We start from the raw sequence: 14,171 nt of genomic DNA on the forward strand, positions 1-14,171 counted from the left end.
CTATCCGAGGCAAAGCGGGAACGCCGATAATTAAGTCAACTTTAAATCTTATCAAAAGCCGAGGCGTCGCATCAACACCTTTTTTTCTTTCTTTGGTCCTTTTCTCTCCTTTTTCGATCTGTAGATTTCGCTGTCACTACAGCTTACTTTCTTCGCCATGTTTTCTCAACAATTTGGTCGCAGTGGACGTCTTGCGGCGCAATCATTTAAACGGGTTACTCGCCCTACTCAGTCCCGCAGTTATGCGACAGGAGGTATGTAACCCCTCCCCCGCTGCTGTAGAGCAGTTACATATCCAAGCAATGACATACTGACAGAATGGTGCTATAGCAGCTACAGCAGCCGCTGGTGGTGCTTTCAAGAGAGCAGCCGGCATGCTGCTCGCCGGCGTAGGCGCAAGCACAGCGGGCGGTGTCGGAACATGGTACACGATGCACTCCAACGGCATGGGCTTTCACTCTGACGAAGAGAGCCTGCGACGCTTTGTTGCTAACCACGAAGAAGCAAGAATGGTGGAGGAAACCATTAACAACCACCCGCTCGTCGCAGAGCTTCGCGCAAACCCCGAACTCACCGAATCGCGACCACACATGAAGATGCCTGGATCATACCGAAGTCGAAGCCTGACTGGCGGAGCCCTCATCGGTGAAGGAAAGATGCCAGTGCCGCCTTATGCGTGGGTTGCGCCTGAAGGCAAACAGCTTGTGTCGGTGGCATACGTTGGAGAGGACCTGTGTGGCCATCCTGGTATCGTACACGGCGGGTTCCTGGCGACCATGCTTGATGAGGGTCTCGGACGCTGCTCTTTCGGTGCGCTACCTCATAACATCGCTGTGACGGCAAACCTCAACGTCGACTACCGCAAGCCGACACCAGCGGGAAGCTTCTTGGTTCTGCGAGCAGAGACATACAAGGTGGAAGGTCGCAAGGCCTGGGTTAGAGGACATATCGAATTGCTGGCCAACCCAGGAGAGAAGCCAACAATAGTGGCTGAAGCGCAAGCGCTATTCATCTCACCCAAGTATGCTGCGGTAAGTGATACATGTCTTGTGACACCATGTCTCAGAACTGTGACTAATATGTCTTTGTAGGTGATGCCCAAAATTGGTTAAGAAGAACTTGAAATAGACGACCCATGGATGATAATCTTTTAAAGCGAGCGAGTGACGGATACAACTAAGCGGCATAGAGTTACGGTATTCATTCATATAGAGAGCCCGATATTGGCATGCAGAGTGTTAGATGAGATGGTGTTACAACATGTTGAGATAATAGATAGAGGATGGATACTTTGATTTAGGCTTCTGGAGTTTATACCGAAACCATAGATCTTTATAATGAGCCTAATTATTGGACTTCTATAACAAGAGGGGAAACCCTTCAACAGCCGTCTCGCTTTTTTGTTTGTTTTACATGTTAAAGTGGGAGTTAATTTCTTGCACTTGCAGATTCTGCGGAGTATAGAAGCAGGCCTCTTCATCATCGCTATGGGGCCGACTTCCGGCGCGTGGGAGAGACCGTGGAGAAGCCGGGTCCGCGCCGGGAGATGGCAGCCACTCAACGAATGAGCTTGTACGGAAAGAGGCAGGGCCTCTGATGTCGCCATCTCCGACAGGAGCACTCATAGGCTGGACATACATGATAATCCTGCCAACTTGGAGTACCTAACGGGGAGTCTGTCGCAAAGACTCCTGCCGCCCGATGACCCGATCACGACATCCTGCGGCGTTGTTACGGGACTGGCAACTGCTTTCCTGAAATCTAATAGGGTGAATTATGAACAGAAGGAGAGACGTAGGCAAGTACCATGAGTTTTTTTTTTATCTCTCATGTCGTGGGGAAGTCGCAGTTGGCGTCACATTTCCCCGATTATTGAAGTCTAGGTAGTAGGTAGTAGGTAGGCAGTACCTTGGACTACCTACTACCTGCCTTGTTACCATTTCCCCGTCCTCTTATACAAGACTTTCTCTCCTCTTTCTTCATCTATTTTCTATACTTCTTCTAACGATACCCTTTTATATATATACACAATGGCTACGTAAGTTCATCACTTCCTCCCATCACACAATGGAAGACTTCAATCTGCCCCTCTTGTTCTTCTGATTCCCCTCCCCCTCCAAAAAATCAATTTTACCCCGCCATGATATGCGCATCCCACCTCAACACCAATGTAAACATCACCAACTAACAATGGCTTCCACAGCAACATCACCTGGCACCCTTCTTTGTCGCGCAAGGAGCGCAATGAGACCCGCGGTCAGCGCGGTCTCACCATCTGGTTGACCGGTCTCTCCGCCTCTGGCAAGTCCACCGTCGCCACCGCTCTTGAGCAGCACCTTCTTCACCTGGGCGTCGCCGCCTACCGTCTCGATGGCGACAACGTTCGCTTCGGCCTCAACAAGGATCTCGGGTTCTCTGAAGCCGACAGAAACGAGAACATCCGCCGCATCTCCGAGGTTGCTAAGCTCTTCGCCGATTCTTCCACCGTCGCTATCACATCATTCATCTCGCCTTACCGAGCTGATCGCAAGGTCGCCCGTGACCTGCACGAGCAGGCCACTCAGGGTGGTGAAGAGCCCATTCCCTTCGTTGAGGTTTACGTCGACGTGCCCCTCGAAGTCGCTGAGCAGCGCGATCCTAAGGGTCTCTACAAGAAGGCTCGCGCCGGTGAGATCAAGGATTTCACCGGAATCTCTGCTCCCTACGAGGAGCCCGAGAAGGCCGAGATCACTATCAAGACTCACGAGAACTCCGTTGAGGAGTGTGTTGCCCAGATCGTCGAGTGGCTTAACGAGAAGGGTTACCTCAACAAGAAATAAGCATGTAAATGATGATTTGTGTTTTGCGTTTCAAAAAGGTGGATAGGATATTACTACTATTTCGACCTCGGGCGTCGTCACATATAGACATGATCAAAGTGTAGAATACAGGCGTCTCATCATGCATGCGAATTGTTCTATCGTTCTGCTTCCCTGCCTGCTTCCCCTCCTCTTACTTCTAACCATGATAGTCGCTAAGGGAATTCGATTTCGTAGTAAACGTATGCTGTGTATTCATGACCCTCGCCGGTTTGGAATCCAGCGGCCGCCATCTCTGAACTCAGTGCAGCGTCGTCCTTGGTGATCTTGCCACGCTTGTCTCTTCCGAAAGCGTTACCGCCGAGGAAAGAGTAATTGGAGTCCAGGGCTGTCTTGACTTTGGGGGCTAGCTTAGATGTCGTCTGCAAATTCAATTAGTGTCGGTCACACTGACAAGATTGGGCAACTCACCTTGACCAAAGCTGTCACGTAATCCAAAGGCAGACCATATCGGAGGACTGCTTCAACGAAGACTCGAAGGGTTATAACGTGGATCCAGATCATGACACTCTCGCTCCAGCCTGTTCGTCCCATACGCAACGCTTCTCCGCAAACCTTGCGCTCCTCGTTGGTGACTCGATCGAGCTCCCTTTGCTCCTCTTGTCGACCACCTTCAACGTACTTGAACTGGCGAGGCGTCCACTTTTGCTCTCGGCACTTGGCAAGAAACTCAGCGCTATGTTTCTTAAATGTCGCAACGGCGAAGAGAACAAACTCGTCATCCTTGGCGACCTCGACAGCCGAACGAGGGACAACCATGGGAGCTAGTGTCTCATAGCCCTTGAGAAAATCCTTCTTTGCATTTCCAGGGACAACGATGAGGTGCGTCTCAATATATTCAGAATCCTGGACGAGAAGAGCCGGATCGACGATAGGAGTCAGGGACTTGGTGGAAAGGTTGCCGCTTTGTTCGAGCTGTTAGTGATCCACGCCACAGAAACGCTTCGTACACGATAAAGGTACTTACGTCTGACGCCGCTGCAGCGCTGCAAGGTTTGTCTTGACTGAGTTGTACTGGTTAAACTTTGTCTTCACATCGGTATCAACATTGGCAAGCTCCTAATGATAGCTGTTAGCCGAAGCTCGGGAGGTGGCCGATGGAATGCATGCCTTTTGTAGGGTGCTGATGAGTTCCGCCAGGGACTTATCAGCTCGGTATCGAATCTTGTTCCAGCTGAACGTGCTCACGTATTGGTCAGTCGGTTCTGTCGCGGACTGTTAGCAACTAGCTAGACTTGTATGATGCGCGCGACTAACTATCATTGACCATCTTATACTGAGCGATACGGTCCTCGTCACCGTCCAGCACGTTCTTCAAAGAGTCGGCGACCTTGGAAACAACTGCCTCGCAAGAAGCTTCGAGCTTTGTGAGCTCGTCTGCCTGCTGCACGAGAGCGTCGAGGGTGCCGATCTTGAAGTCGGGGATGTTGAAAGGCAAAACGGAGCCATTATCGTTAGAAACAGTACCGCGCAGAGATGAGATGGCATCATCACGATCGCTCGAGTCGAAAACGCCCTGGGGCAACGATAGAAAGGCGTACTTTGTCGACATAGCTGCAAGTGAAAGCAAAGAAGCTAGATAGGATGGGCTACGTCGAGGTTGTTGAGGATATCTATTGAAGTGGACTGCGGAGTAGTTCGGGGGTGACGCCAGCAAAGGACTTGGATAGCTCTAACTCGGTGAGAGCTTTGGCGATCGCGACTCGAATTCACAAACTCATCGACGAGCGGCGCTTGACGATATCCTCTTTATCCAAAGAGAGCAAGATGGGATCGGACCGTATTGCGTTGTTGGTGTACGGATAGGAAAATAGGTAAGGTAGCTGAAGTTGCTAGCACTGCACCGCTGCCAGACAGTAGAGCTTACCTATTGCTGGGCAGCGGCATGGATGTTGGTTGACCTTGGGATCACTCAAATTGTGGCTTGTGGCTGGTGAGCTATGACGAGTGAGTGTGGCTGGAGAACCACCGCGGGAAGGCACCTGCAGATAGGTACCTATCTTACATCAGGCTAAGATGCACTGTCAGAGACATCCATTATATGAGGCTTCTATTTATATATAACATAAGACTCTTGTACACCATCAGTATCCGTCATATATCGTATAAGGCGGCCCTTGTCCGCTGAATATTGATTATTCCTAAACAATCTGTTCATTTGATGTACTACCTACCATAAAGCGAGCAGGTAGTACCCATAAGCTGCTAACCTAAAGATGGGACTTGCCTGCCTAACCAAGTAAAGCTGAGAGCGACCCAAGTCTGGATCACGGGGGAGGGGCCTTGAATGGCTACCTATCATCCACTTATATCTGTTACCAACATGGAATTCAATTTGCGACAACACCAAGATCACAACCTGCGAGCTATTGGTCGGCGCATTTTCGACGTCGCAGAGCCTGGCGTAGATGATCCCTCGTTATATAAACGACTGCTGACATAGCCTGGATGTTCCGTAGTGTGGTACAGAGACTATAATTCGGGCTCAGACGCTCGCCATGTCCTTTGAATCCCGTACGCATTTTTGAATGTCCTTCCGAATTCACTCACTGGCTGACAAACATTCTAAAGCTTCTCATAATAAAGTCGCGGCCAATCCTGATAGCCATGCCTCTAACGAGCGCCGCATAATAAGTATCAATGCTTCGTCTCCAGCTCCTGAAGGGGCTGCTGTCGAGCCTGCTCGCTCACGCTTGGAAGGAGGAAGCGCCTCATCTGGTCTCCAAACGAAGACGCATGTTAAAGGGGATGAGAAAAAAGCCTCCTTACCCGGCACTCTAAACCCATATCGCGATGGCCGCATACGAACTCCAGTTCCAAGCAAGCTCAAAGGCAAGACAAGTGGGAGTCAAGGCAATTTCAGTGTCATGCAAATACACGTCCAGAAGCCAGAGATGACAGCGCGCGATCTTGCTGCTAAGCAAACAAGTGAAAGAACTGCTGCTGCTGCAAGACTTGCGAGCACTCAGGAATATCGTCATCCGAGAAGATCTTGGCAACAATCTGCAATTGCCTCGCCAGCCCCAGGTCCTTATGCGCAATCCCACCCCCGTTATTCAATATATGACCCTCGTTCGCAACTTCCTTCAACTATCCAGTCTGACTCCAGGTCAGACTCTCTGCCCTCTGCTGCTGCTACGAACAAATATCAAGATAAGCCGTCGAAGGGGGAGGGGGTAATAGGAGCAGATACCGTGCTAAACACCAATGCCCTACATTCGGGAAGCCCCTTTACTGGATCAAGCGATATACGTGGGAGGAGTACAGAGCATTCGAGAGGACCATTTGCTGAAGAGGCTATACAAGAGGCCAATGTCGAACACACAGAAAACTCAGTCGTGGGTGATGATTCCTTACCAGACATCGGTTTGGAAGAGTCAACCGAACCATCCACAACGGGAGAGCCCATACAGACACCCAACCCGGAACATACAGGTGGGCTAACGGACATTACGGAACAGGTCAACGGGGAACAGACAAGAGAAATAGCAGTTGTCACACATGAACTCAACAAGGTCTATGCAGCCAGGCCAGCACCTGCGTCACAGTCAGAGTCCCATTCCGAGTCTACGTCTGTGTCTCTGTCTCCTTCTGTAGTGAAGGCAGAACAGGCTCGCATCCTAGCACTCTTTCGAGATATCCAGCCAAGGTTCATTGTAGGCCAGCTTACCAAAGCTTTGGTTCATTTTGGAACAATGTCTGACGTACCTTCGACTGATGGAAGCCTTTTCCCTCCAAGTGCTTCCAAAAATGGTCCAGGCGATCTTTTGGTTTCTTGGCTATCTGAGATTTTCCCTGCCGCCCCTCTTCTGCCACACAAGCAGAAGGGGTCTTCAACAGGGCGGCCACGAGGCAGACCAAAAGGGAGCCTCAATAGCTGTAAGGGGAAGACAGCTGCAACGAAAAATACACATACTCCCCTTGCTGGTTCATTACTCAAATCACACGAAACGACTAGTACACAAAACACAGGGTCTAAACATAATCCTAACGAATTACCACAAGCCACTAGTACCCAAAGCCCAGGTGTTCTACTACCGCCTGTCCCAGCCGCTCAAAGTCTGACAGCTGGTGTTGCGCCGACTTTGCCGGGACAGGGAGACGTGCCACCACGGCCCATCGCAAGCATTTCAGCCCAGGTTGTTGCAATTCCATCGATGAGGCCAATCATGCCCGCAACTGCGCCTATCATACAAGGATCGGTACCAGAACTGACATCGGGAACCGAACGAGTACCGATTCCAAAGCTGACACCGGCTCGACGCAGGCCGCCTACAGGCAGGCCGCGTGGCCGACCTCGTGGTTCGAAGACCAAGGCAAGATCGTTAATCAATCCACCAGGCCAAAGGGTTATCGGGGCAGAGCAAAGAGCGCCACAGTCTGGCGTAAGAGCCAATGATGCTAACCGGTCAACATCTGTTGACTTGACATCGTCCTTGCAACCTGGCTCTTCAGATTGCGATACTGGAGCACCAAAGCAGCTGAATAGTGGTCCAACAAATACCAATGAAGGAACCGATGTGCATACAAGCCAAGTAGTCACCAGCATGGCGCAGCCAGATACATCTAACCCATTTGGAGGCATTGACAAGGAAAGAGCAGAATTTGACACTGGAATCTCTAGTGCCAGTCAAATACTTTTGGCGCCTGAAGTTTCTGGCAATGGTGGCACCCAACTTACAGCTTCGAAGAGGAAAATTATCTCACAGCAGGCTCTTCAAGATGACACTACCGTTTCGCCTCAAGCCCCCAGACCGACTGTATCGCCAGCCAGCAGTTTCTCTGTTCAGACACAACAAACAAAGCGCCGTCGTCTATCTCAGGAATCGAGGCAGAAAACCACTCTGAATCCAGTCGCGACGCAGTCAAGTGTGCTGGAGGGTGACTTGAGCATGAGGGTCCAATTGGCTCAGTCACGCCCCTTACAGCAAATGCTAAAGCATCAGTATCAAAACTGGAATACAGAGATTTCCTGTCAGAGCCAACAGCCTCAGACTCGACAAAGTCCTCAGCTGCATTATCAATCCCAGCACCAGCAGCATCCATCAGATACGAGGCCCGTAACGGGTAATCAGGCGTCACAAACGTCTTCTCCCACACCTAACAGACCTTACAGTCAGCTCATCAGGACTCCAGATCGATCAGCTATATCGACAGTGAACCCACCTTTGCAGATATACTCAGCTACGCCAGCGCCTATAGCCAATATGGGCATTCCAGCGTCCATGGCGAATGTAGGCCCAAGTCAGCAATTAAATGATCAGGGGTCCTAGTATGAACAGCAGCGTCGTCAAGAAAAGCTGCCACGTTTGGGAAGGCACTGTGACTTACAGCTCTGTTGTTGCGCTGGTGAAGCTGCAAGTAAGCCATATCCAGAAAGAAATATAAACGAACGAGGGAGAAGGGCGTACAGACATCCGGAGTGGCATCATTTAGCTATTCGTGTTATCGGATCATTTAGTCTTTCTGGGTTCGATAAACCCCAGAAAGATGTGTGATGCGGCTTACCACGGCGAAGAAATGATGTTTGCACGGAAGGACGGACGTAACGCGAGTATTGTACACTTGCTGCTAACATATGGTTGTGCAATCTAGCGGGCGATTCTCTTCAAGCCACAGTTATGAACCACATTTCCTAATATGTACAACACAATGAGAGGATCGCATTTCACGGATTCTAGGATTTTATGCTTCGCAAGGATATATACCCAGATGATTATATTCGTTCTCTTTTGATTCAAAGATAGACCTCATGTCTACTGCTAGAATACATGTATGCTCCAGCCCTTGAAACAATGAAACCGGGAAGCACCATTCCCAAGCAAGGCCACCAAGAGTCTTCCTTCTATAGGCTGTGAGATGATATATATGCTGGAATAAGATCCCCTCTCTTTGTCTTCTCATTGGAAATGACAGCCAATTACCAACCCACAAACTCTGGGGTTTTAAACTGCTCCGGATGACATAGTAATAAGATGAATATTGAAGTAGTATGAAAAGGAAAATAGTCGTATAGACAATCGGTATCAATATGTAATAGCCAGTGCTCCTATCAGTACCACGCTCGGCAACGCAGCAACCCTTTTCTCCGTAGCCGACCAAAAATAAGAAAAACGCCGTGTAAATGCTCAAGAACCCTGTCTTTGACACATGCATGTACCCAAGTAAAAGTAGTAGAAGTGGTCATGGTATAACTTCTGAAAAGGACGCTCGCCAATAGCAAACATAGAAAACGAAAAATGTCCACCGAAGCCAGTGAAATATGCACTCTTCACTCCGCATCGTCATCAGTGACACCGACGGGAGGCCGCACGGAATCGGGGATGCTGCGGCCGTACCACCATTCGTCCTCTTCGTCAAGCCCATCCTCTCGGATCAAGTCGAGCATGACCTGTTGGTTGCGCTTGATGTCTTGCGGGCGTTCAACAATTCGGCGCTGGAGAACAAGTGCCTCAGCTGTAGTGAGCCATATTTGTTGCAGTACAGGAAGATCGTTGAGGAGTGCTTGAGCCTGTTGAGGGCTCAGAGGAGACATGGGGGCGCCGGCAGATAAGCTCGTGTTGAAGACGAAGCTAGCATCCCAGTCCATGTTACCATCTATAGAGCCCGAGCTTCGAACCTTGTTCAATGCAGCACCAGATGGCCGGGCTTCACTAGTAGACTTCTTACGTCCAAAAAGGCCTCGTTTGGGTTTCGATGTCGACGTGGTCGACTCGGTCGAGGGGGATTCCTTGGTAAGAGCGTTAAACCAGGTGTCCACAGCACCACGGCGGCTGTTATATCCTTTAATCTCCCAAAGCCTCTCTACTTGTCGAAGTCCACCAATACATAGGATTGCGACGTGTACGTCATCAGATGGTTTCTCTCTGATATATCCACGGAGAGACCTCTCGACTCTACCCACGTATGTTGGTGGTCGTAATCTTCGGCAAAACGACGATATCACAAGCGGAAATACTTCGTGAACCCGCAATAAGGTTTGGTCGTCGTACATACTCATAATTTCGGCTTCGATAGGGTTGATAGTATAGGGTTCGCGTTTTAGGCCTTTACCGTCGTTCTCAGCCATTCGCTTTAAATATAGTCTTCGATAGGTTTCAAAGAAATGGAATATTGTGAACAAGAGAGGGATCAGTCGTCGTCGCATGCGTTCGTTCTGGGGGGCAAATGCCATTCGCTGGGCTTCGGTTTGACGAAGAAAAATATCTTTGGTGATCCATTCGCACATCATCAGGGCCAGCTTTGCGGCGACGTGCAACCGATGCCACAGGCCACATAGGTGTTGGAAATTGATTTGAGTAGAATCGGTGATAGGATAAAGGCGGGAGGCATAAGCAGGGATGTGGTGTTCAAGATGGTATCGAGCAATAGTATTTTCGTTCAAGGTGACAAGAGTATGCCACGATTTAGAAGCAAGTCGAAGATTGAGTACATCCGTCAGTGGTAAAGCAGAAATGATTTGAATTTGTAGCTCGTTGGGTAGTCCAAGAAAGAGTTGATCAAAACTAGCACAAATGTCAGATATGAGCTACAGAGACTCGGATCGTCAGCGGATAATAAATTACCTCTTTCGTGTTGATTCATTGGAAACACGTGGAGCGCTGGTAGTTGGAGAGTTCGATTTGGAATGAAGTATGGAGACCTTGGAGCGTAGACCGAAGAATCGGGCCCTCTCACGCTTCGGTTCACCATGCTTGATAGGTTCAGTATCGGCGGTTTTAGATTCTCGCAAGGGGAGGATGAACTTCGACGGCAATGGGGTGGAAGCGTCGAGACCGTTGTGAGGTGCGGGGCCTTGATGTTGGAATTGTTGCTGTTGTTGCTGATGAGCGTTAAGCTGATTCAACTTTTCGAAATAACGCTCTGAAGCAAATTCAGTTATATGTGGCGGATCCATAGCCATGGTGCGCGGTTGATGATTCGCCATGATGGCAGGTATTGAGAGGAAAACGGACGGCGTTGAACGTTGTCGAATAAGATGAAGGCGCAGGACCTACAAGGTGAACGATAGGACGGTGATGTCTGTGTCGGGCAAGCCCAAATGGCTGTAGACGTCCGTCTCTATTGTGCACTGAACGAGAATAAACTGGACATGGCGAGAAGAAAAGCGATTTGAAGAGACGGAGGGATCGGGGAAACCGAGAACCGATGCCGAGAATTCGGAGACGTAAAGTAATCGAAGTGAGGAAAATATGAACGAGTCGGTCGATATCGTGAGGGTGAGGTCGTGGTGTTTCGAGTTGATTTGGATAGGAAAGGATAGGACAAGATGGGGTAGGATGGGATGAGTTCAGGCAAAGTGACGGGAGAGTAGGAAGGATAATGGTACAAGGAAAGAGCGAGCGAGCGTAGTGATGACTACCCAGGAAGGAAGGGGACTTTCAGGTACAAGGGTACCAAGTTACGGGCAAGCAGAGGAGGTACGAATCCGGGGGAGAAGGGAAAGGCGCGGAGGGGTGTGGGTGTGAGCGTTTCTTGAGTGGCGGGCACGAGGAAAGTGGGGGCGTGAGTTTAATGGAACTCCACAGACGGGACGATAATGAATTCGAGAAGAGAGAGGCAGGTGCAGCAGTTCTTATTCGGGGGTTAGGTCAGTACAGTAGATATAGAGGTAGCGAGCCAGATCAGTTAACTTTGGATATTGATTTAGACACAACTAAGTATACAATTGAGATAAGAGCCTTAGTCTATCTAAGGAAAATTACTCCAGCCGTGATGATGATAATATGTATCCCAGTTGCTTGGATACTTCCCCTGTCTTGGGATCAAGATGACCTAGAGACATACTGTGCGCTACCTACCTGATAGGGTACATTCCATTTTACTGGGCTGATGATGAACTGAACATAGAAGGAAGGAAGGAAGGAAGAAAAAAGAAATTTTAGCACCGAGCCGACCAGGCCAGGCCACGATGATGGGGGGACGGACCGACCGGTCGTGGGTGTGCAGTGGGCGAACTAGCCTAAGTAAGTCGTTACTTACGCTATTACAGCACATCACAGCGACAGTTTTGCAGTTCAAGACAGCTAGCGCAACTGATGGCCGCCCAATGCAAACGCTTGGTTCGCCTCAAGCGGCGCTTGGCCGGCCAAACTGTGGAGAGCCTCTGGCAGCTGTGGGGGTGACTTTGGGGCCCCTTTTTGCACTGGCTACTAAGGCTAGGTACAGTTGGGTAGGTCTCTCCTTCTCTCTCTCAGTCTGGAGAAACGGCGTGAGTAAATGGAACCCTCCCCCAGCGCTTTGGGCTTCCCGTCCTGGAGAGGAAATCTGGGCAGGTCGGACAGGACAGGGCAGGACCCAGAATGACGATGGAAGCCCTCCACTGCTTTACGCAAATCTCCCCACAATCTGAACAACAGCAGTTTCCATTACTACGTAGTAGCATCAGCATTCCTCTTGACCCTGAAATGCCCGCGACCAGCTGACGTTGGTGATGCGTCTGCCCTCCACTCCAACGCTCCAGAGCGTCGCAGCGTACAGTTGCTGCACAGTAAAGTCACCGCACCAGTGTGCTCACTCTCTACAGTGCCATCATTCCTCGACGATCGTCAATGAAATTCCCGAGTCGGCCCAATTGGCCGGCCCTATTCTGCCCATCCGTTCCATTGCCATGCGGCGTCTACCGGTGGGCTTGCAGCTAGGAACTTTATGTGGCGTGCGCCGCTATGGATGGGTTTGGTTGGGATAGATACGATGCCTTGCCATGAGACGCAATGCGATCATGGCTTTCCCGTCAATTTCTCCCCAAAGCGTTATCGACAACGTTATAGCGCTTCTGCATTGGATGCCCTGACGATAAGCACTTTACTCCGCTCAGATTGCCTCTATTAACAAAGATCCCGTAAGATGGGAAACTTGGTCGCGCCGTTCATTAAGGCACAGAAAGCTTGGACCTACCTAGCTTAACCGATAGGCTGGGGGTAGAGTGAGAAGAAATCGGCCCTGAGCGGCTCTTTGGTTTTTCTTACGTCTTTCCATACGGATAATGGGACTTTTTTTTTTTTTCTTTCTTTCGAGACTTGGGGCTGGAGTGTTCCTGTTAGGTTTTCTTGGCTGACCTCGCTAGCATAGAGACTTGGCTCTTCTCCGGGTCTTCACCGGATCCGCCGCCCGTTCATATCTCGGTCTATTCTCCCTGGATTGCATTTAGCCGGACGAGATAATGGGTCTATACAAGATTAGGTGGCAGACTTTTTGCTTGTATGGATGTACTTGCTCTCCTTGGTCTTATCATTTTTGGCATCATCCAGACTCGGTCAAATGATAAGACGAACGGCAATCCCTGAGTCAGGAACGGATTGGATGTCGTTGGATATTATATCAAATCGAACGGAGGTCTGGTAAAGCCTGCAAGCGTTTGGGAACTTTGAAGCAAGTGACTGCGCTATGGCGATGACGGCAACGAAGGTGAACTTGGCATTGGTATCGGTAAGTTCTTGACATGAGCTAGGTGATATCTATGGATGAGTCGTCACTTGTTGAAGTGGGTATCTATAACACATCTGGTTCGCCGACGAATGGCCTCATTCATAATGGACTTAGTTGCTCACAGATAAGCCGGAGATGAATTGTATCTGTTCCTTTCGGGGGAGTACACTTGGGACGGCTACGTCAGGAGATGCTACGCTGAGCATCTCCGTTCCGTAGGTAGGTATCGAATCACGCGACCCATAAATAGTGGTTATTCTTTTGTTGTGAGAACGAGGTCTACTCTCCTCACCTTCAGCCATCAGTCGCGATCTCGAGGCAGGGAGGGAACAGCATGCCATGAAGCTTGGACCTTATTCCCCCAGGGTCGCGTGGATCCGATCCGTATCTTGTCACAGAAAGAGGCCGAGGACCCTCTCCCCGGCCGAGAGTTGGATCAGGTGCAAGATGCAATATCAAGGTGGCTTTTGTATGCAGTGCAGTGAAAATCAGTCCAAGTGGGCGGGAGGTTTTGCCGTGCGAATAGCGTGGCTCGTGGGATTTACTTTGGACGCAGACAACTCCATCAAGCCTGATCTAAGTCGCATGCAGTGATGTTGATTATCGTGGCCCACGACAAAGTGAAACTTCAAAATGTGACGGCGTTTGTATATGCGTGTATGCATGCATGTCTTGTATATATCTGGATACTGGCAGATGTAACTCTGGTATAGTTTCTGCTCGAATGCAACAGGTTATGTTTGATGATGACGATAGAGTCTGTCAGTATTCATATATCTCTGTCATTCGTTCAGTAGTGGTTCCGAGAAAAGCCAATGATAGATATATAGAGAAGGGCTTTGGTCTAGAGGGTGAGAATTTGATGTTCCTGTCTGTCTATTTGTC

At 49.8% G+C, this 14,171-nt stretch overlaps 5 protein-coding genes across 5 annotated transcripts; 3 read left to right on the top strand and 2 right to left on the bottom strand.

Moving 5' to 3' along the window:
• Positions 1-242: 242 nt before the first annotated feature.
• FIESC28_11036 (uncharacterized protein) lies at positions 243-1,112 on the top strand (the record flags this gene model as incomplete). Its single annotated transcript, XM_031165166.1, has 3 exons — positions 243-254; positions 318-1,031; positions 1,092-1,112. The coding sequence occupies 3 exons, from the start codon at positions 243-245 to the stop codon at positions 1,110-1,112; spliced, it is 747 nt and encodes a 248-aa protein (XP_031010794.1).
• Positions 1,113-2,030: 918 nt separating this feature from the next.
• Positions 2,031-2,819, top strand: FIESC28_11037 (uncharacterized protein; the record flags this gene model as incomplete). The annotated part of the gene is made up of 2 exons (XM_031165167.1): positions 2,031-2,038; positions 2,204-2,819. 2 exons carry the CDS (start codon positions 2,031-2,033, stop codon positions 2,817-2,819), a joined length of 624 nt encoding a protein of 207 aa, XP_031010795.1.
• A 194-nt stretch (positions 2,820-3,013) lies between these two features.
• On the bottom strand, positions 3,014-4,410 carry FIESC28_11038 (uncharacterized protein; the record flags this gene model as incomplete). Its single annotated transcript, XM_031165168.1, has 5 exons — positions 3,014-3,220; positions 3,270-3,762; positions 3,826-3,917; positions 4,047-4,063; positions 4,116-4,410. 5 exons carry the CDS (start codon positions 4,408-4,410, stop codon positions 3,014-3,016), a joined length of 1,104 nt encoding a protein of 367 aa, XP_031010796.1.
• Positions 4,411-5,356: 946 nt separating this feature from the next.
• FIESC28_11039 (uncharacterized protein) lies at positions 5,357-8,131 on the top strand (the record flags this gene model as incomplete). Its single annotated transcript, XM_031165169.1, has 2 exons — positions 5,357-5,372; positions 5,430-8,131. 2 exons carry the CDS (start codon positions 5,357-5,359, stop codon positions 8,129-8,131), a joined length of 2,718 nt encoding a protein of 905 aa, XP_031010797.1.
• Positions 8,132-9,129: 998 nt separating this feature from the next.
• Positions 9,130-10,785, bottom strand: FIESC28_11040 (uncharacterized protein; the record flags this gene model as incomplete). Its single annotated transcript, XM_031165170.1, has 2 exons — positions 9,130-10,363; positions 10,424-10,785. The coding sequence occupies 2 exons, from the start codon at positions 10,783-10,785 to the stop codon at positions 9,130-9,132; spliced, it is 1,596 nt and encodes a 531-aa protein (XP_031010798.1).
• Between the last annotated feature and the right edge of the window lie 3,386 nt (positions 10,786-14,171).

This window comes from Fusarium coffeatum (assembly GCF_003316985.1).
Source record: "Fusarium coffeatum strain FIESC_28 chromosome Unknown BRIP53273_contig_354, whole genome shotgun sequence".
Lineage (NCBI taxonomy): Eukaryota > Fungi > Ascomycota > Sordariomycetes > Hypocreales > Nectriaceae > Fusarium > Fusarium coffeatum.